A 21,960-nucleotide genomic window follows, 5' to 3' on the forward strand; every position below is an offset into this window, starting at 1 on the left:
GTGAGATGAGCTGTCCTTACCAGGCTCCTCTGCTGTGCCCTGCTCATCAAACTCCTCATTTCTCTTTTGATCTGTCTTAACTTCTTTATTCAGAGAAAATATGTAGATACAGAAATCAAACAGGTGCATTGTCTATTATTCAATGGTTAAAGTTTATTGAGAGTAAAATCCACATTTCTTTATCCTGTTAGGGTTGTATTTACCATGGTAGTAGGTGGTCAGTGAATGATCCATCTTCCTAAAAATGTCTATTGTGAGGGCTTTGGCTGTGAATAAACATCCCCAGCATTTGGCAAACTTCTCTCATTGTGAAGGAGACCAGAAAGGAGCAGCAGAGAGTGGGGTCGATGGTGTGGGTGTCACTGATGCTGCCCAGGACCTGACTGTGTGGGCTCTTGGGTTTGTTCATCCTTTCTCATTTTATCCTCATTAAGGTGAAGTTTCCTGGGGGAGTCCATGGCCAGAGTGGTTTCCCTGTGCTCCTGTTGCATGTCCTTGTGCTGGACCAGAGGGGCATCACCTGCAGGATCTGTGGGATGTTCTCGGGGGGTTGAACCATCAGAGGTGCTGCAGGAGGAGCTCAGCACTGGCACAGCATCTGGCAGTTTCCAGGCCCTCTCATGCAACAGTTGTAGTTTGGTCTCAGGGCAGCCCATTCCCTGCCCAGGTTGGTCCTCACTGTGTCTCATTAGCAGGGAGAGCACCCTGAGCATCTCCAGTTCATTTCAGCTGCAAGAGAGGGATGATATTTGCCATCTATGCCCATTTTGACAACAGAAAACAACCTGGAGTGTGACTGTGGATTTAGGTCTAGACTGGGAGAAGCTCAGAGTGTGAAGGTGCTCAGGAGGTTCAGTATCCAAGTTCAGACACAGCTCAGCACAAACACTGAAGCCACCAGAGCTGGTGGGAGTTGGGAATTTCCACATTCCTCACAGTAATGGTGCCAGTGCTTCTCTAGGAACAAAACCTGCATTCCCAGCCACTCAGTTCAGCTGCTGGGGCTGGTGGTCCTCACTCCTGGGGGCTGAAAAGCTGGACATGAGCCAGACTAATGCTCTTGCAGCCCAGAAAGCCACTGGTGTCACCAACACTGAGGGTGGGCAGGCCCTGACAGAGATTTTCCAGAGCAGCTGTGGCTGCCCCAGCCCTGGAAGTGCCCAAGGCCAGGCTGGATGGGGCTTGGAGCAACCTGGGACAGGGGAAGGTGTCCCTGCCCATGGTAGGGGGTGGCACTGGATGAGTTTTCAGGTCCCTTTCCACCCAAACCTTTCCAGAATTCTGTGCCTCTGTACAGACCCTGATATTGAAGGCTGTGACTCAGTGACATGAAGCTCCACAGACACTCTGTGGCTGCTCCACCAGCATTAACTTCTCGAGTTTCCATTGCATAAACCCTCCCATAAAGCCCCAAAAGGTCTGATTTGAGGCCTGGCCAAGGATCCAGCTGGGGACAGCGAGCCAAAGGGAATCATTATTTTTATTCCATGCCTTGACTCCTGGAGCTGGAGCAGACATAGTGACCTTCCCCAAGCAGCTCCTGGAGCAGTCAGTTGGTGCTGCTGGTTGCAGACAGTGTTCCTCTCATAAGTAATTCAGGATTTTCACGTTCCAGGCAGCTCCTGTGCCTGCCCTAAAGTTCCCTGTCCTGGAACCTCCATGTGCTGCTCTGTGTGGTGGTGGCCCTGGTGCCCCTGGCCCTGGGACACGTGTGAGTGGCCACAGCCTGTGTTCCTGTGGGAATCCCACCTGTTGGAGCCACTTCCATGGCACAGCACAGGGCTGGGCGGGGTTGGCAGCAGGTCAGGCTGCAGCAGCACCTGCCTTGGCCATGTTCATCACCAATGCACAGCCTCCCAAGCACGGTCTCCAGAGTTCCTGAGGACTGCATAAAATATTGGGAAAGTGTTCCAGGAAATGATGGAAGCTATAAGGAATTTAAATATTTTCCCGAGTTTTCTGTCCTCGCCCACATTCTCTCTTCCCTGGCTCCCTCCTCGCCTCCTTCCCAACCAACTCCAACCTTGAGCCGTGGTTTTTAAGGTCCTGCAAACACTTGGAGCTCTGGGCTGTTTTTACACTTCCTCTGACATGACAGCCCAGGGTTTAAACAACAGATGAACAGCCTTGTAAATCCATCCAGTGTTTTCTCCCCTTTCAGCATCTGAAGCCGCATCATTAATTAATGATTAATCCTCCGGCGCAGTCAGCGGTTGTTTCCATCACCACCCCACACCACTCTCCCCCAGGATGACTCCACACCTTTTTGCCTCTGCACACGTCAGTGAAGTCTCAGGGGCTCAATTTGAACCAGAATTGCTTTCTCCTCCCTCACCCAGTTGTCCCTGTGGGTCCCTTTACGAGCCTGTTCTCGCCAAGACGTGCAGCAGTGTCAGGGCCCTCCTGGCAAGGCACTTGTGGCTGTCCCTGCTCACTGGTGAGCTGGCTCTGAAGGTCTCTGGGTGATTCTCCTGCAGGTGTGAGGGGTCTCTGGAGGTCTGAACATCCCTAGAGGTGTCCAAGGAACAACTGGACGTGGCACTCAGTGCTCTGGTCTGGTTGACAAAGATCAGCCACAGATTGGACTTGATGACCTTGGAGGTGTTTTCCAACCTAAGTGGTTCTGTGATTCTGTCCCCAGTCCAGCCTTGTGCCCAGAGACTGAGAAGTCTCTGTTCTGGGTGGCTTCTTTGCAGCTTTGTGGGGTAACACAAAGGCATCAAGCTCAGAGCAATCAGATGGTTCAGTAATTGTGTGTTACTGTGCTCAGCCACCTTCTCCTTTGATAGAACAATACTCTGCACTTTTGTCATCTTTCTTTCTATGAATCAGGTGGGTTTTCCTCAATGCAACCTTTTTTAAGTGACTGAAACATTTCAGTTCCTCAGGAAGACAACTGCTCCACTGCCATTGCTTTTGATGTGCTTCTTCAGGTTGTGTTGCCTGAATGTAGAAAATGGGGGGCTTGTTATAAACATCCCCAAGCCTGGGAGCTTCTCTTTTCAGGGAATGTCTTTGTGTTCAGGAGACAGTTACATTTGCATAGCAAAGGTTCTCAAATACTCAGAAATGTCAAACTTCCACGTGCAGATTGTGCAGTGCCTGTAGGTTGATGCACCTTCCCAAGAATGAGGTGATGGGAAATCTGTGATGTGGGACATGGTGAGATTGGAGTGTGAGGGTGGGCAGGCCCTGGCACAGGTGCCCAGAGCAGCTGTGGCTGTCCCATCCCTGGGAGTGTCCAAGGCCAGGTTGGACAGGGCTTGAAGCCACCTGGGACAGTGGGAGGTGTCCCTGCCCATGACAGGGGTGGGACTGGATGAGTTTTAAGGTCCCTTCCCACCCAAAGCATTCCATGATTCCATGGACTCCTGAAGGTGGGTGACCATTTGAGCAGCCTGTCTGATGTTCCTTTTCTTGTGGCACATTTCACCTGGTTAATTCAGGTTTTGAACCCAGTAAAATTCCATTCTGTGTTCAGTGTTGGAACCAGAAGTGTCCTCGATGTCGCTGTGAGAGGATCCATCAGTTTGCATTGCCATTTCTCCCACTGCTGCATCCCAGGCTGTTGTTGAACATGTTGTCTCCAGCCCAGGATGTTCATGTCTGGCTTCAGCTGGGTTTGATTTTACCTTTCCTTGTCAGATTGCACGTCCCAGGGTTGTGCATTTCCCTCCTGTGAATGTACCAACCTGCTGCAACAGAGTCGGCTTTTCATGTACCTCAGACAATGGATTCAGATCTTTAATTAATGCCTCTGGCTTCTTTTTCTTTCCCTTGTGAGCTCCTTCTCCTCACTCTCTGTCTTACAATGTGGTGTCTGAAAGTGTTTTCCTCAGGAATTCCTGTATCCCCATTGGTACTCTCAGTTCTTGATGGCCCCACTTCCCTTTGCCACAGCCCAGCCAAAGCTCCTGGTCCTGATCCTCAGTTAAAACCTTTCATTTTTCCTGTTGCAGTCTCCTCTCAGCTCTCCTGTCCCTTTGCCTGTGTTTAAGGCCGGGCTCACTGATGTGATCTACCCAATCATTCCACTTTTCCTTCTTAACATTATCCAGGAAAATGCTAATATACCCTCTGGAATTTCCCTGTTACTTCAAGATTTATTAGAAATGGATATCAGTAGGCCAAAACACTCTTCAAGCAACTCTTCAGGGACTCTCAGGCCCAAGTTGTGCAGCCTGGTGCCTTTGAAAGAAGCCTCTTTGGGGAAGGGCTGAACACTGGGAGAGGAAACTGCAGCAACTCGTGAGCTCCGGTCCCTGAGCGGGGATGAGTCGCCCCTGCAGCAGTGACTTCATCCTGGTCACCATCCTGAGGTCCAGGCAGTGATCTCGTGTGGGGTTTGTGCCCTTTCTGGGAGAAAACTGTCATTTCTGCCCTTTCTAAACTCTTGCAGGGTTCCCAGGGGAGCTCTTGCAAACCCATCTCAAACAGATCCTCCAAAACCACTCAAATTCACTTTGTGCTTTGCAGTGGGTGTTTGAACAAAGGCTCATCCTGCTCCCTTGCTTGCTGTGGTACTTCATTCCATAGGCACCATTTGTTCATATCACTTAGCCCATGGATTCATTGCATTCAAGATCCTGGAATTCGGTGTTAATGATATATCTGGAGGGAAAATATTGGAATCACAGAACAGTTTGAGTGGGAAGGGACCTCAAAACTCATCCCATCCCACTCCCTGCCATGGGCAGGGACACCTTCCCCTATCCCAGGCTGCTCCAAGCCCTGTCCAGCCTGGCCTTGGACACTCCCAGGGATGGGGCAGCCACAGCTGCTCTGCCCAACCTGTGCCAGGGCCTGCCCACCCTCCCAGCCAAGAATTCCTTCCCAATATCCCCCCCAGCCCTGCCCTCTGGCAGTGGGAAGCCATTCCCTGTGTCCTGTCCCTCCAGCCCTTGGCCCCAGTCCCTCCCCAGCTCTCCTGGAGCCCCTTCAGGCCCTGCCAGGGGCTCTCAGGTGTCCCTGGAGCCTTCTCTTCTCCAGGTGACCCCCCCAGCTCTCCCAGCCTGGCTCCAAAGGGGCTCCAGCCCTGCAGCATCTCCGGGGCCTCCTCTGGCCTGGCTGCAGCAGCTCCACGTCCTTGTGCTGTTGTTGCCCAGGGCTGGGGCAGCTCTGCAGGGTTTGGGGTCTGCCCTGAGGGGGCACAGGGGGAGCATCACCTCTGATCACCATCTCTTTAAGGAGATGTGCTGCCACCCATCTTCTTGTCTTTTATGTTCTTGCCCTTTCCCAAATGGGAAGAAGTTGGATTTTGGGTTGCCCAGCACAGCAGCTCCCTGTGATCACTGGCAGTGCCATCTGTTTGTTTTCAGTTTCTGGGGGATTTTATTCTTCTTTGGTCTTACACTTTTGGACACCCAAAGGACTTTCTGTATTTCCATCCGTGGGTTTTCACCACACTGTTGTCCTTGAATATTTTTACTTTTGCTGGGATGGAGAACAGAGTTTGTCTCTGCCCCCCTTTTCTCCTTTTCCCTTTCACATTCCTCTCTCTGGCACAGGCCTGACTGCCCTGGAGGTGTTTGCAGGGTGTCAGTGTTTTGGGTGAGGATGTACATTCATGGTAATACCCCCCAGTGTGCCCTGGGGCTCCTTTCCTTCAATCAGTAACCAGTAACTCACAGCTGCCTGGGACCAGTCCCCACTTGCCATCATCCGTGGGCATCCATAATCCCAGGCATCCCAAAGCCCTGCTCTGTCATGTGTGAGTTCACCCCACGCCGTTCCAGCCTCCGGAGCCTCCGGAGCGTGTGTGATACTCTGTGCTGCCTCTGTATTAGTGATTCATCCTAACCTTTATGTCATCAGGAAGTGTCATTAGAGTGTGGTTATTTTTGTACACGTAATTAGAATATGAAACAGATGAATCCCTGAGGAGTTCCTCCTGGATCCTCCAGCCAGCAGGTTGTCTTTCAACAGAACCCATTTTCTTCTCACTTTTACGGGGATGTAGAGCCACAAATCACAACATTGACCTGTGCTGACAAATCCTTCAGGGAGCAAACCCAAACACCAGGTTTCTCTCCAGCCTGTTCTCCAAGGGGTGCCTGGGGCAGATTCCTCGGTGGCTCCTTTCCTGAGCATCGTCTGACACTCTGTGTCCTGGCTGGGGAATTTCACGCTCCTGTCTCACAGTCACAAGTGATCTTTGCAGACAGTCCCTCCTTTCAGCCTCTCACACGCCTGTTCCCTGCTCTGTCCCTGCCTTGTGTCCCTGGCCATGGTGATCCCCCTGGCCGACCACCCCCTGCATCCTCTGGTGGTTAAATGGGGGCTCCTGGATGTGTCTCTTTGTCTCCCCGGCCCCAGAAGCCTCGAGCTCTTTCTCTGAGCTGTGAAAAGGCAGCCCAGCTCATCCAGGATTACCAGGCCCTTCTTTGTTGTCAATATCTGTCATGCATTTCCCCCAAGCTGGGGTTCCAGTCCAACTCCCTGCTGAGCCACATGCCCTGGCCTGCTTAGACACTCATGTGCAAACCTGTTCAGCTTTGTGCTCTTATTGCTGGGGGAGAATTTCATCAGTGACTCTTAAAAAGCTGGATCTGATCAGGCATCCATTAGTTCTGGTTCTTATGCCATAAGCTCTTTAATTGGGTGGTTTCCATCACCACAGTCCCTGCATCCTGCCCAAGAACCATCATGAGCAGTTCTTCTCCTCAACACAGATGGAGGAAAAGATCATCCAAAAAATGCACCTCCCATGGGACCGGAGTTGCATTTGGTCTTCACAGCCTGTGTCTGCTGGTCCTGTGTGACCCCCTGCCATGGCCAGAGCTCTGCACCTTCTCCTCCACCCTCACCACCCCCTGGCTTCACTTTCCCCATTTTTTTCAGTTTTCATGAAAAGATGCTGGAGTGAGAGCAGTCCTTGTCTGCATGGGCAGCCTTAATGTGGATATGGAGCACCTGGGCCTGGAGGGACAGGACACAGGGAATGGCTTCCCACTGCCAGGGGGCAGGATTAGGTGGGATATTGGGAAGGAATCCTTCCTTGGGAGGGTGGGCAGGCCCTGGGATGGAATTCCCAGAGAAGCTGTGGGTGCCCCATCCCTGGGAGTGTCCAAGGCCAGGTTGGACAAGGCTTGGAGCAGCCTGGGCTGGTGGGAGGTGTCCCTGCCCATGGCAGGGAGTGGGACTGGATGGGCTTTGAGGTCCCTTCCTACCCAACCCATTCCATCATTCAATGAGTACAAGCTGTTGGTGTTTTCCAGGAGGGGAGATGGCTCCTCTCCCGTGCCTGAGCAGCAGGAATGGGGATATCTCATTACACTCCTGTTCCGCTGCTGCTGCTCAGCTTGGGGGAACTTCTCAAGCTGTTTTTTTAACGAGGGGGAAATTGCACCCGCCGCACTTCACGTGTCCCTGCTGTTGTCTGCAGAACAGGGAAATCCCAGGACAGGGAGCTGTGATGCTTGGGCTGGGTGCTCCCAGAATTATCCCTTTTGCTGTGACCCAAAGCACCCCGGGCTGGGCTGGGCTGGCTCCTGCACCCCCGGCCCCTGGAGCAGCTCTGCTCGCCCCTGGAGCGGGAGGAAAAGCCCCCCAGCCACCTCAGCCATGAGCCAAAGCGATAAAAGTGCCAGCTGAGGAGCCTGGAAACAAAACTCGAATAATTCTGAAAGATAACACTTGCTTTAGCCTTTGTAATACAAGTCGGTCGAGGAATGGGATGGGAATTGGATCCGTGGGAGTCCTGGGAACGCGGCGCGGGCGCGGGGTGGGCGCGATGCGGCAGCGCCGGCGGAACAATCTGGTCCATCTTGAGCGCAGTTTTGGGACCCCCACGTGAGGCCCCGCTGGAAGGGGGGCAGCACATGCCCCAGAACTGTGGAAATGGCGGATGAAAGCAAAAATGTCAGGCTTTGAAAAGAGCCAGGGAAAAGGCGGCGTTCTGTGTGGTAACCGAGATTTTATTGTTTCCTGATCCCTGCTCTCGGTCCCACAGCTGGGGGGATCGCGAGGAATGAAAACAAACAGCAGCCCATGAATGAGGAGTTCAAACAGCTCGGCGGGGCTGGGGGAACAGACCTGCTCGGGGGGCTCTGGCAGCAGGAGGGCAGTGGGGAGGGTGCCCAGAGACAGCCAGGCCATGGCAGAGCACAGGGGGGAATCTCTGGATGCCATGGAAGAGGCAGAGGCTGCCACACTGATCACATCTCTGTACCAAGGAGACCATTCGGTTGCTCAGTGGGAACTGCTGCAAAACATGGATTCTTCCCAATCTGACCAATGGAAAAGCCAGGCAGTGCTTTCTTGCCTTTCTTTCTCCCCCTTTTCTCTGCCATGATCCAGGGAGAATCATCCTTCGTCCAGGGAGAGGACAGAGAATTGCTCTGCCCCTCGATAAGCCCCAGTGTGTGACTGTGCAGGGAGTGGACATGGCGCAGGGACGGGCTCTGTGCCTGATGTGCAGGGAGGGGAGGCAGGGCTGGCAATGCCCCACCCTCCGTGGGCACAGGGTTTGATGCCCGGCAGCGAGGGGGCACAGCCCAGCTGTCCTGGACTCAGGGGGTTGTCTGTGTGTCGGAATTAAAGCTGAAAAAGCGAATTGCAGAAAGAGCTGAGTAATGCCTGGAGCTGCCAGAGCAGTGCTGGGAGCACACTGAGCCCGGGGCTCCCAGCCTGGCAGAGGGGCTGGCAGAGCCCTGCCCTGCTGGAGCCTCAGCCTGGAGGGGGCAGGTTGAATTTCACACTAAGGGTCAGAGCTGTGCCCCAGCCCCACGGCCTGGGGGGTCAGCAGCCCCTCCACAGCCCCCAGCCCACCCCTGGGCAGCCAAACCAGCCCTTCATTAACACCAGCATTTAAAACCAGGGGCCCCTCCATGTGTGGCTGTGCCCCCCTCTCCTTCCCTCGGCGTGTCCCCCCAGCACACTCAGCATCCCTGACACAGCTCCTGATTCTCCCATCATGCTTCTTTTGTAGTTAATTAATTATCTACTTTTGGACAATTAAATGCAAGTTTTTTGGTGGAGTGGGCCATGGGCCATCTAATGAACCTGTCCCCTCTGGGGTCACACAGAGGGCAGGACAGTGAAGGGAAGTGAGGTGAGCATTCCTGAGCCTGGATCATGAGCATCCCTGGGTTGGATGCTGAGTGAGACGAGCATCCCTGGGTTAGACTGTGAGCATCCCTGGGCTGGCATCACTGAGAAGCCTGGTGTTAGCAGGGATCCAAACCAGAGCACAGAATCCCAGGATCCCTGAGGCTGGAAAAGCCCTGCCAGCCCCTGGAGCCCACCCTGTGCCCAATGCCCACCTTGGCAAAGCCCTGCCAGCCCATGGAGCCCACCCTGCGCCCGATGCCCACCTTGGCAAAGCCCTGCCAGCCCATGGAGCCCACCCTGTGCCCGATGCCCACCTTGGGCACCTCCAGGGCTGGGCACTCCAAACCTTCCTGGAGCCCCTTCCAGTGCCTGACCCTCCTTTCCAAGAAGAAATCCTTCCTGTGGTGTTTGGATTTGCAGCACATTCCCCCACAGCCCCACCAGGCCCCTCTGTATCAGTATTTCATACACACAGGGGGCTGTGCCCATGGGTGCCTGTCGGGGTGTCACACCACACTCTGTGTCTGTGCAGAGCACGTTTCTCATCCCATTCTGGAGCACCATGTGCCTCTGTGAATGGGGAACAAGCTGTGATCAGACAGGGCTGGGGGTCTGCCCTTGTCTGAGCGAGCCGGATGCCGCCCCACGCCGGGGGCACCGGCGGCTCTGGGGGCACCGGCGGCTCTGGGGGCACCAAGCCTCACTCCCTCTGTTGCCATGAAACCGTCCCTGCCTTCGGTTGTAGCCAGGGATTGTATTAATGCCTCGAAAGGTTATTAGCCTTCCCACTAATGAGGCTCTCCTGTTGCTGGGCGTGCTCGCTGCGGGGGCTGTGCAGCCCCTGCCCCGCTGCGGTGCCACCGAGGATGGGCAAATTCAATTTCCACCCAGCAATCGGGTTAACGGCCCCGCTCGGGGGGGGCTCTGATTTAGGGGCCTTGTTTTCTGGTTTAAATATTCCCCTCGAAGAGTGTTTGCAGGGAGGGGGTTGGATTATTTTTAGCTCACGCTTCGATCGAGCTGGAATTACTCAGGCAGCAGCAGCAGCAGCAGCAGCAGCTTCATGTGCAGCACTGCGAGGGTTTCTCCTCCCTTCCTGCTTAACGTAAATAATTTTTACATTGCCAGTGAAAAGAAAAATGGCAAATGGCAGTTCAGACCCAAATCCTGGAGAAATACCTTGCAGGGAAATTACAGCCCCGTGACTGCAGTCGTGATGTTCGGAGCAGGAGGGGCTGTGGAGCCAGGATGGGGTTCCAGGGAAATGGAATTTGGTACCTGCAGGCGGTGGCAGTTGTGGTGCCCTCGTGTAGTTGTGATTTCAGCACCAACCTGATCGTCTGAGAGCTGCAAGGACAAGACCCAAGTCCTGCACCAAACCGGCCTGACAGCATTCCAGTTTTTATCACAGGTTAGAGTAATTCAAGTAAATGTGTATTAGAGAAAGGCTGCCAAGGGGGAGCATCCCCTGAGTGCAGACACTCCAGAGCAACCCCCTGTTCCCTCCCGTGCAGCCAGAGCAGCCTGGGCTGGATGAGCCTCATGCAAAGCAGGTTTAAATGTGGTTGGAGAAGTTTTCTCCAAAATCAGTTGTCAAGGGTTTTCTGTTAAAATAGAAAGACGTGTAAATTGAAATTCCTCTGTAGTTCATTATTTCTGTCCTGAATTAATTACTATTCAGCCTTCCTGCAAGGGACTTGGGTTTGTTCTTGCCATCAGGCAGGAGGAGATTGCTGAGGCTTTAGAGATGGGGATGAGAATTAAAACTGAGGGGGTTTTCCAACCTAAATGACATTGTGGTTCTATGAAAAATTGCAGGAATGTTTGTAAGACAAGCTGTGGCTGTCCCATCTCTGGGAGTGTCCCAGGCCAGGTTGGATGGGGCTTGGAGCAACCTGGGATGGTGGGAGGTGTCCCTGCCCATGGCAGGGGGTGGGACTGGATGAGCTTTCAGGTTGCTCCCAACCCAAACCATCCTGGGATTCCACGAAGTCCCAAGAAGGTTGGTGAGGAAGCTCATCTAGGGTGAACCTGGCGGGGCTGAAGGACCTGGAGCAGAGGACTCAGAGCAGGTTTAGAAGGTTTCAGGAACAGCAAGGACCCATTTGCAGAGGAGGGAAGAGCTGCTCCCCTTGCCCTGGGCTGTGCCACCAGCTCCACGGACTGAAAATGTCACTTTGGAGTTTAGGACACTCTGAATGAAGAGGTTTTTCACAGCATGTCAAATAAACATCTGCCAGGAGGGAATTAGGAAGAGTGGACCCAGCTGGGGTGGACGAGGTGTTTTCTTACAGCTGCATTTTCCGACGATTCTGTTCATCCCTGTGTGAGCCAATAACATCCTTTCCCAACCTCACCTTGTAAACAGCAGCTCCACAGCCCTTGGCTGCAAAACAATACATGAAATTACAGAAAACACATGTTATTTTTGTCACTTCACTGACAACAGTTATGCAGTTTTCTGTAACCTTCCAGTGTGTTGGTTCTGTGATAGTCTAATCAGAGTCATCGAATCCTGGAATGATTTGGGTGGGAAGGGACCCTAAAGCTCATCCCATTCCACCCCCTGCCATGGGCAGGGACACCTCCCACCAGCCCGAGTTGCTCCTAAACCCTGTCCAGCCTGGCCTGGGACACTCCCAGGGCTGGGGCAGCCACAGCTGCTCTGGGAAACCTGTGCCAGGGCCTGCCCACCCTCCCAGGGAAGGGTTGTCCCTAATAGAGGGACCAAGGGCTGAGCAAGAAGAGCTGCAGAGAAAGCCAAGGACAGTGTTGGGTCTGGGGGGGCTCAGCAGGATGTTCCCCCCCCAGCCTGGGTATGGCAAGAACATCTGGGTGAGCAAATGCTTTTTTTTCCCCAGGAAACTCCCTGCAGCATGGACAGGAGCTCACAGGGAATATCCACTTACAGGGAATGTGGTAAAAGCTCTTCAGCTGGAGCCCAGTGACACTTGACATGAGGCAGCCAAGCTCAGGGGCCAGTTCCTCCTTCCTAAGGAAAGCAAGGAAAGGGGAATTAGGCATTGAATACACATGATATGCAGATGGGAAGCCCATGGCATTTCCCTTTCCAGTGCAGCCCCTGCTCTGCTGGAGGGCCGTTCCCCATCCAGGCTGTGCCCCACCACCAAGAGTCACACACCATGTGTTCATGTTCTCCTTTTTGGTCTGTTCCTGCTGTATTTTCTGGAGTATTTGGGGCATGATGAGATGTTTACTTGTCTGAATCGCTTATCTGAAACCTGCTGGCTCTTGAGTTTATGTCTGTGCAAGATCCCTTTTATTTTAATCTATTTGTAGGAATAGGCTACAGAACAAAATGGAACAGTGTAGTTGTGGCTGCTCCATCCCTGGAGGTGTCCAAGGCCAGGTTGGACAGGGCTTGGAGCACCCTGGGATAGTGGAAGGTGTTCCTGCCCATGGGACAAGACGGTCTTTAAGGTCCCTTTCAACACAAACCCTTCCATGACAATTCTGTGATAAAATCAATGTTCATTTCTTGAAGAACAAGATTTCTGATTGTCTCAGTGAACACAGTAGATCACAGAGGTTCGAGCCCTTGCAGGTGGACTTGCTGGTTGAACTGAATGATTCTAAAGGTCTTTTCCAAAGGAAATGATTCCATGATTCCAAGCAGAACTGCTGCCAGCCCTAAATCAAGTTAGTTCTGGCTTCATGTAGGCAAGCTCTGAAAACAACTAAGGGTGGGGTTCCAGGACCTCCCTGGGACCTCCCCATGAGGGAGCTTTTCCTCCCAGCCATGCCCACAAAGCCCCGTGGTCAGGGTGACACAGGAGCTGGTTGTGTTCAGCCTGGAGAGGAGGGGGCCAAAGGGAAATCCAGCTGTAATCATCTGTCTCCTGCTGACCCAGGACTGAGCAGAGCCAGAGCCTCTCCAGAGGGTCATGCTCACACATTGCCTGGGGGATTCTGGCTGGATTTGGGAGAAAATTCCCAGGAGGGTGGTTAAAGTCTGGCTGCCCACAGGGGTGGGGGGTCCGCCCTCTGGGGGACCCTCTGAGATGAAGACTCAGCAGCCCTTTGCAGCTGGTCTTGCTCTGAAGGGGTGGTTGGTCTGGGCACCCTCTGAGGCTCCTTCCAACCTGAATTTTTTGAGGCTTTTTTCATCCCATTCTCCTTTAAAACCCTCCTCCATCATGGTGGGTTTAGTAAATTTGACAGCAGGCCCCCAGAGGGGTGGGGGACCTCCAGCTAAACTGCAGGGTGAGGGAGGTGATGGGGAAACAGCATCTTGTAGAGCTGCTGAAAGCTCTGACGGGCACTGCTTCCCTCCCTCCTGCCCCTCTGCTGAAGGGTCTGTGCACAGGGCAGCTCTCAGCCCCTTTTCCTTGGGAAATACTGAGGGGGGTGAGGTTAAACTCACAACTCTTGTATACAAGACTCGATAAGCTGAGGACAATAAATCGAAGTGGCTCCCAAACATTTCAGGAGCCAGGTCAGAGGTTTCCTTCGTGGTTTTTCTAAATTGAAATCCATCTTCTGTGTCCTTCCCTGTGTAGTTTCCAGGATGTGCAACAAGCCAGTAATTCCCAGGATTTTCTAAGGCTGCAGCTCCAGCACAGTCAGAGAGGAGTTTACAAACCTGTTCAGCTCTGCCTCTGCTCAGTTTACAGAAGGCATTGTGGATCTTCCCACCCTGTGAGCTCCATGGTGGTCCCCATGGAGGAGCAGAGCCGTGCGTGGCTCCTCCATGGATATGTCCCATCATCAAGGAAAGCTGGAGAAGCCCTTGGGTGTGCCAGGGAAGAGAGGCACTGAACCAACAGTCCCAACTCAGGCTCACTCCAGCAGCCCCAAAACCCACAGGGACACCTCAGCTCCAGGATTATTGGACCTTGAAATGGCCTCAGGGTGCACCAGGGGAGGTTCAGGTTGGACATTGGGAACAATTCCTTCATGGAAAGGGCTGTCCAGCCCTGGCACAACTGCCCAGGGCACAGTTGGAATCCCCATCCCTGGAGGGATTTAAAAGCCATGTGGATGTGGCACCTGGGGACATGGGCAGTGGTGGCCTTGGCAGTGCTGGGGAATGGTTTGACTCAGTGATCTCAGGGGACTTTTCCAACCTAAATGATTCTGTGATTCCATCATTCTTTCATTCCTTCCACCACTCCCATTGCCTTCAGCCACTGGAGAGGAAAGGTTTGAGAGGGATTTGTTGATCCCCTCTGTGTCACCTTCTCTCTCAGCCTTGGGAGCTGCCCCTGTGTACCCACAGATGGTCCCGTGCTGCCCCTGGGCTGTCCTGGTTCACTTCCCACACCTGCAGGGCACAGCTACACCCACTGAGTCCTCCCCCAGCTTCCTGTGCCTGGCCCTGGGGCTGCAGGGGCTCTGCTGCCCAGGTGTCTGTCGTGCTTTCTCAGGAGATTTCTCAAGTGCTTTCTAGGACTGGGCTGGTTTCACTGTGTGTGGTGTGAGCACAGCTGGGGAGGCTCCTTGTCCCCAGAGGCGTCAGAGAGTGACACACGGCCTGGGTGGGAAGGGACATAAAGCTCAGCCCGTTCCTCGCCCTGCCGTGGGCAGGGACACCTTCCCCCAGCCCAGGTGGGTCAGGTTTCCATCCTGTGTCCTCATACCTGCTCTGTGGCAGCAGCTGCCCAAGAGCCGTGGGCTGGGGGGTGGCACAAATGATGTCACTGGTGAGGAAACACCAGCTCAGAGGTTCCAATTCGTGCTCTGAGCGTGCCCCAGGCAGGGGTCAGGCTTTTCCACAGGGCTCAGCACTCGGTGCAGAGGGAAAGCACAAAACTACATGTGCTGTATAAAGTACTAGAGGAGATAACAATATGTAAAATAGATCCTTGCCTTGGCTTGCCTTTCCTGGCCTTGCCTTGCCTTGCCTTCTGTTCAGAGAAAAGGCACCCCCTGAGCCTCCTTTGCTCCAGGCTGAGCCCCCCCAGCTCCCTCAGCCCCTCCTGCTGCTCCAGCCCCTTCCCAGCTCCGCTCCCTGCCCTGCACACGCTGCAGCCCCTCCGGGTGTCTCTTGGCTGAGGGCCCAGAACTGCCCCAGCCCTGGAGGTGCCTCAGCAGGGCCAGCACAGGGACGGGCACTGCCCTGGCCCTGCTGCCACACCAGGGCTGGCACAGCCCCGGGGCCATTGGCCTCCTGCACACCTGGGCACACCTGGGCACACCTGGGTTTGTGTCCAGCTGCTGCCACAGCCCCAGGGCCATTGGCCAGCACAGTTCAGCTCAGTTGTCCCCTCCTGCCTTGGTCCCAGGGCTCTGTGTGGCCTGGGAAAGCCCCATCACTGCTCACTCTGGGTCAGGTTGTGCCACAAGCAGGAAGGAGTCGTCACCCCAAAGATCCTCAGTTCTCCTTTCAGGCCCAGCAGCCCAGGGGGCTCGTGCAGGTCTCCTGTCACATCCTGGACCTGTCTCATGAAACATGTGGCTGTCTGTGGGAACTGTGGCCTTGGAGAGATCTCCCAAGGCATCATCCATAAGGAGATTGGATTATTTCCTTCCTCCCAGAGATGTAACTCAGAGAGCTTTGTAACAGCCCCTGCAGTGCCACATGGATGTGCATGTGCAGCTCAGACCAAGGTATTTGGTGTTGGTGTCTTTTCCCAGCCAACAAGTGACAGGACAAGAGAAAACCTTCAAGTTGCCCCAGGGAAGGTTTGGGTTGGCTATTAAGGAACATTTCCTCGTGGAAAGTGCTGTCCAGCCCTGGCACAGCTGCCCAGGGTAGGGTGGAGTCCCCATCCCTGGGAGGATTTGAATGCCCTGTGGATGTGACACTTGGGGATGTGGTCAGTGGTGGCCTTGGCAGTTCTGGGGTACAGTTTTGGACTTGGTGCTCTGAGACTTTTTTCCCAACCCAAACAATTCTGTGATTCCACAATTGTGTAATTTTGACCTGTCTAATGAAAGATGCTGCACTAACAGAGGAGCTTTTGTCCTTCCTGTGCTTTGACCAGTGTCAGTGTTGGCCCCAAGTTCTTTGTCACAGCTGCCAGGTCAGGAGGGAGAGGGGTTTCCGCAGCCAGAGGGGTCCCAGGGCAGGGCTGGGGCCGGTGGGGTCCCAGCCTGGGTGCTGCCACCATGTTCCAGCTGGCAGGCTGGGCAGGCACGTGGTTCTCAGGAGGGTGATTTTCAAGTCTCCATTGAAGCGACAACTTTCAGATCCTCCTCCGAGCCCCGAGTGCATTGGGGTGAGTCGTGTGGGGGCACCGAGCGTGGCAGGAGCACAGGGGAGCAGGGGCCAGCCCTGCCCTGTCCTGTGCCACCATCAGGGTGGCCTCAGAGCTGCTCTCAGAATCTCTGGGTTTCCCAGGAACCCGTCACGGGGCGGGCGAGGGACATTCCAGCCCTCCCCTGGCTGTGCAATGCAAATGGGCCCAGCCAGCTGCTGCCCAGGGGGTAAAAAGGAATTAAAATGAAAATTTCACATGCTTGGGCCCTTGCTCTAAGAATGTAAATGTAGACAGTGTGTCTCAAAGAGGAATGTCAGTGACAAAAATATTTCCTCTTGCCCAGGACTGAAGAGTCTGTGGAGGGGGTGTGGGCACTGCCAGCCCACCAGCACGGGCATTTCTGGGGGTCAAGGTGTCCCCTTGGTCCAAGGAGTGAGCACACCCATAGTGCCAGGACACAGGGAATGGCTTCCCACTGCCAGAGGGCAGGGATAGATGGGATATTGGGAAGGAATTCTTGGCTGGGAGAGTGGGTAGGCCCTGGCACAGGTTGGGCAGAGAAGCTGTGGCTGCCCCATCCCTGGGAGTGTCCAAGGTCAGGCTGAAGCAACCTGGGCTAGTGGAAGGTGCCCCTGCCCATGGCAGGGGTGGGACTGGATGAACTTTAATGTCCCCTCCAGCCCAAACCAGTCTGGGATTCTGACCTGCAAAACCCATGCATGGGTCAAGGTGGGGACTTGTTTGTCACAAAGGGTAAAATCTGTCCCCTCACAGTTTAGATAAATGTGATTGGGGGCCTGCAGTCAGTGCTGAGATCTGACTGCATTGACTGAGCTCACTCCTTTCCACCTGAAAGGGCTGGCAGGCCCTGGCAGAGGCTGCACAGGATGGTTTGGAGTGCCCAGCCCTGGAGATGACCAAGGCAGGACTGGCTGTGGCACTCAGTGCTCTGGGCTGGGGGACAAGGTGGGCATTGGGCACAGGGTGGGCTCCAGGGACTGGGAGGGCTTTGCCAAGGTGGGCATCGGGCACAGGGTGGGCTCCCTGGGCTGGGAGGGCTTTGCCAAGGTGGGCATCGGGCACAGGGTGGGCTCCATGGGCTGGGAGGGCTTTGCCAAGGTGGGCATCGGGCACAGGGTGGGCTCCAGGGACTGGGAGGGCTTTGCCAAGGTGGACATCGGGCACAGGGTGGGCTCAGTGGTCCTGGAGTGATTCTGGCATGCTGAGTAAGGAAATCTCTGTGGCTTTCCCTTTCCTCACACCTGCCACCATCCATAGGTCTCTGGTGGTTGACAGGAACACGTGCTGAGGTCCCAGGACATGAGATGTGACCTGGGGATGAGCTTCAAAACAAAATATTCGACACAGAAAATATTCATCACATCAAATACTCCCACCCCTCCCCTGGTTCCCTCATGAGAAAGGGCAGCTCCAGTTCCTCAGCCTGTCTCCAGTGCAGGTGCTAGTGCCAAGTTTCCTCCTGGTTTTCCACCTTCATGGGCTCTTTTTCCTCCCCTGTGCAGCTGCTGAGGCTCAGTCAAGGAGGAGGAGGAGGAGGAGGAGGAGGAGGAGGAGGAGGAGGAGGAGGAGGAGGAGGAAGGAGACACTGTGTCTGTGCTGTGTCTCAGGGGCTGCACTGGGCATCTTTTGCCACAGATTTAAGCAAATTCAGAGACTGTTGCCTCTTTTGGGGCATTTTCAGGTGTTTTATTAAGGTTCAGATTGAGGGTTTGTTGCAGGAGTGGCAGCTGCTGGTGTGACACGTGCGTTTCTGGGTGATGTTTCCATGGGAAGGTGCCGTTTCCCTCCTGCAGCCCCGTCACCTCCGACGCCGTGTCACAAGGACACGTCACTCACGTCTCTCAATCCCCAATTAATTAATGCAGTTTCAAAATGACAATTTTCCACACGACTGGGTTTTCATGTTACTACAAATACCAACTTGGGGCTGGCAGGGAGAGGAGGATGAGCCGGAGCTGCAGCCACTCCGAGCAGCACCTTGTGCTGGGACCAGTGCGGGTGGTGTCACTGTTACTGGGGGGCTGGCAGTGCCACCATTGCACAGGGTGCTGGTTGTGTCACTGTTACTGGGGGGCTGGCAGTGCCACCATTGCACAGGGTGCTGGTTGTGTCACTGTTACTGGGGGGCTGGCAGTGTCACCATTGCACGGGGTGCTGGTTGTGTCACTGTTACTGGGGGGCTGGCAGTGCCACCATTGCACGGGGTGCTGGTTGTGTCACTGTTACTGGGGGGCTGGCAGTGCCACCATTGCACGGGGTGCTGGTTGTGTCACTGTTACTGGGGGGCTGGCAGTGTCACCATTGCACAGGGTGCTGGCAGTGTCACTATTGTGTGGCAGTGTCACCGTTGAATGTGGTGCCAGCAGTGTCATCATTACATAGGGTCCTGCATGCACAGGGTGCTGGCACTGTCACCACTGGACGTGGTGCCAGCAGTGTCTCCATTGAATGCAGTGCCAGCAGTGTCTCACTGCTGTGTGACAGTGTCACTGTTGTGTGGCAGTGTCATTGTTATGTGGGAATGTCCCTGTTGTGTGTCAGTGTCCCTGTTGTGTGTCAGTGTCACTGTTGCGTGGCAGTGTCACTGTTGTGTGACAGTGTCCCTGTTGTGTGTCAGTGTCACTGTTGTGTGACAGTGTCCCTGTTGTGTGGCAGTGTCACTGCTGTGTGGCAGTGTCCCTGTTGTGTGACAGTGTCCCTGTTGTGTGGCAGTGTCTCTGTTGTGTGGCAGTGTCCCTGTTGTGTGACAGTGTCCCTGTTGTGTGTCAGTGTCTCTGTTGTGTGGCAGTGTCTCTGTTGTGTGGCAGTGTCCCTGTTGTGTGGCAGTGTCACTGTTGTGTGACAGTGTCCCTGTTGTGTGGCAGTGTCACTGCTGTGTGGCAGTGTCTCTGTTGTGTGACAGTGTCACTTGTGTGGCAGTGTCCCTGTTGTGTGTCAGTGTCCCTGTTGTGTGGCAGTGTCACTGTTGTGTGGCAGTGTCCCTGTTGTGTGGCAGTGTCACTTGTGTGGCAGTGTCCCTGTTGTGTGGCAGTGTCACCACACTGTCCCCAGCCGTGTTTCCCTGGTAACCGCCGCACGTCACAGGGAGCAAACCATGAAGAGGCTCGAAAAAGGCCACAAACCAAAGGCTCAAAGCCCAGCAGTGGCTCTGAGGGACTCCCAGTCCCAGGTTCTGAGGAGCAGGTGGCCTTTACCTGGCATGGGGACATCACTCAACTATAAATACAGTCACAGGTCGTGGACCCCCTTGGCAGCACAGCCAGGAATGGGGGAGCCAGGCTGGGAGAGCTGGGGGGGTCACCTGGAGAAGAGAAGGCTCCAGGGACACCTGAGAGCCCCTGGCAGGGCCTGAAGGGGCTCCAGGAGAGCTGGAGAGGGACTGGGGACAAGGGAGGGAGGGACAGGACACACGGAATGGCTTCCCAGTGCCAGAGGGCAGGGATAGGTGGGATATTGGGAAGGAATTGGTGGCTGGGAGGGTGGGAGGCCCTGGCACAGGTTGGGCAGAGCAGCTGTGGCTGCCCCATCCCTGAGAGTGTCCTAGGCCAGGCTGGACAGGGCTTGGAGTGACCTGGGACAGTGGGACGTGTCCCTGCCAGGGCAGGGGGTGGCACTGGGTGAGTTTTAAGGTCCTTCCAAGTGAAACCATTCTGGGATCCTGTGATTCTCTTTGCAAAGGTCCTTAAACGCCAGCGAGGGGCATCACCTGGTGGGTGCCTGCTCGTCCTCCCCTGGGCACCACACACTGAGGACACACCAGAGCTTAGTCTTTTGGAAGCACAGAGCTAATAAGCCCATGTCACTCCTCTCCTGTACTTCCCTTTTCCTCACATCTCATTCCCCTGCCCATCACACCAGGGGCCAATCCTGGCTTGAGCTTTGGAGGCTTCACTGGGGCAGAAACTTCTTCGCAGCCAGTGGAGCTTTCCAGAGTGAATATTGCACAAGTTTCCTCCAAGCCTTCAGTGATTCTGTATTTGTTTGAGATTTGGTGTGAAATCCAGCAGGACTTGGGTCCACAGGCAGCACCTGACAGACCCTTGGGGCTGTCCCTGCCCACCGAGTAGGGGACACCAAAGCCTTACTGGGGATGGCACTGGCACTCCTGGAGCAAAGCTGGTCCTGAGGCTCCTGGAGTGGCACAGCAGGGATGGGGTGGGTTGGGCTGGAAGAAAACATGAAACAAAACCTTAACATTCCATATTTTAGTAATAAGTAAAGTTACATAAAGATACATAAAATGTAAAAATATATAATATGTATGTGAATAAATCAGATCTATAAATATACATAAAATATCTACATATGTGACATATAAATGCATAAAACATTAAATGTGTGGAATTAAGAAAACAAATCAAAATATTTTGAAGTATCAAAATTTATAAAAATATATAGAACTAAAAAAATGAAGCTGTGCCTCCACCACGAGCCCTCCCACGGCACCCCCAGCTCGAGCATCGCCTCACACTGAAACCGAGAGCGCTCGGGGGATGAGCCTTTCCTTGCACGTTCCCTTTTCTGTTTGTTTGTTTTTGCAGAACTGTTTTTAGCCCTTGACCCCCCAGATAAAAAGCACAGTGTGTAACGTGGGAGGGGTGTGGTGTCTCCCGGCAGGCGCAGGCGGCGGGCTCGGCACAGCCCTCGCCCACCCACGGCCGCCCCATCCCGATGCCCGTCAGGTCCAGCTCCGCGGGGTCCACGCCCACCCACGGCCCCCAGGACGCGCTGGCCGGAGTGGGGGGCGACGTGCAGGAGGCCTTCACTCAAGGTGAGGGGCAGAGCAGCTCCTGCCAGGGGGTGTCTGCTCAGCATCGTGGGAAACGGGGGATGCACGATGGGTGTTGGGGAGAAATCCTTCCCTGGGAGGGTGGGCAGGCCCTGGCACAGGTTGGGCAGAGCAGCTGTGGCTGCCCCAGCCCTGGGAGTGTCCAAGGCCAGGCTGGACAGGGCTTGGAGCCACCTGGGACAATGGGAGGTGTCCCTGCCCATGGCAGGGGTGGGATGGGATGGGATGAGCTTTAAGGTCCCTCACCCAAACCAGTGTGGGATCCTGTGATCCCATGGAGCTGGAGGATCCTGCTGGCTGGGATGGCTCCAGGCTGGTTTCTGTTTCTCAGCACACAAACCCTGTGGGATGCAGCTCCAAATGATTAAAGTAAAAACCTGAGCTACAGAGAGAGAGACCTTGGAGTCCCTTCCAGGGCCTGAAGGGGCTCCAGGAGAGCTGGAGAAGAACTTGGGACAAGAGATGGAGGGACAGGACACAGGGAATGGCTTCCCACTGCCAGAGGGCAGGGATAGATGGGATATGGGGAAGAAATTCTTGGCTGGGAGGGTGGGCAGGCCCTGGCACAGGTTGGGCAGAGCAGCTGTGGCTGACCCATCCCTGGGAGTGTCCAAGGCCAGGCTGGCCAGGGCTTGGAGCCACCTGGGACAGTGGGAGGTGTCCCCAAAAGGGGTGGAACTGGATGAGTTTTAATGTCCTTCCCACCCAAACCATCCCATGGCTCTGTGTACAGCAGACATGTAACTCACCATATTGAGACAAGAATTACAAACCCTTTTCCTGTTCCCCAGACCAAAGAGTTTGGGGGCATATTTTGAATCTTATGGACTTCATTAAATTATTACTGTGAGGATGGTCTTCCCTGAAGGGAAAGGATCTTCCAACACAGCAAGTTACACCCACAAGTAACTTAAGAATTAAACATTACAAACTGGT

The 21,960-nt window shown here is 54.4% G+C and overlaps 1 protein-coding gene across 8 annotated transcripts in view; it reads left to right on the forward strand.

The window, feature by feature from the left end:
• Positions 1-21,960, forward strand: part of DTNB (dystrobrevin beta) — a 150,040-nt gene that overhangs the window by 112,000 nt on the left and 16,080 nt on the right. For all 8 annotated transcript variants that reach the window (XM_071547650.1, XM_071547654.1, XM_071547648.1 and 5 more), the window contains one exon: positions 20,853-21,006. In XM_071547650.1, the coding sequence (XP_071403751.1) occupies positions 20,853-21,006 (154 nt within the window). The remainder of the gene's footprint in view (positions 1-20,852; positions 21,007-21,960) is intronic.

This window comes from Pithys albifrons, chromosome 2 (assembly GCF_047495875.1).
Source record: "Pithys albifrons albifrons isolate INPA30051 chromosome 2, PitAlb_v1, whole genome shotgun sequence".
In the NCBI taxonomy this organism is placed as follows: domain Eukaryota; kingdom Metazoa; phylum Chordata; class Aves; order Passeriformes; family Thamnophilidae; genus Pithys; species Pithys albifrons.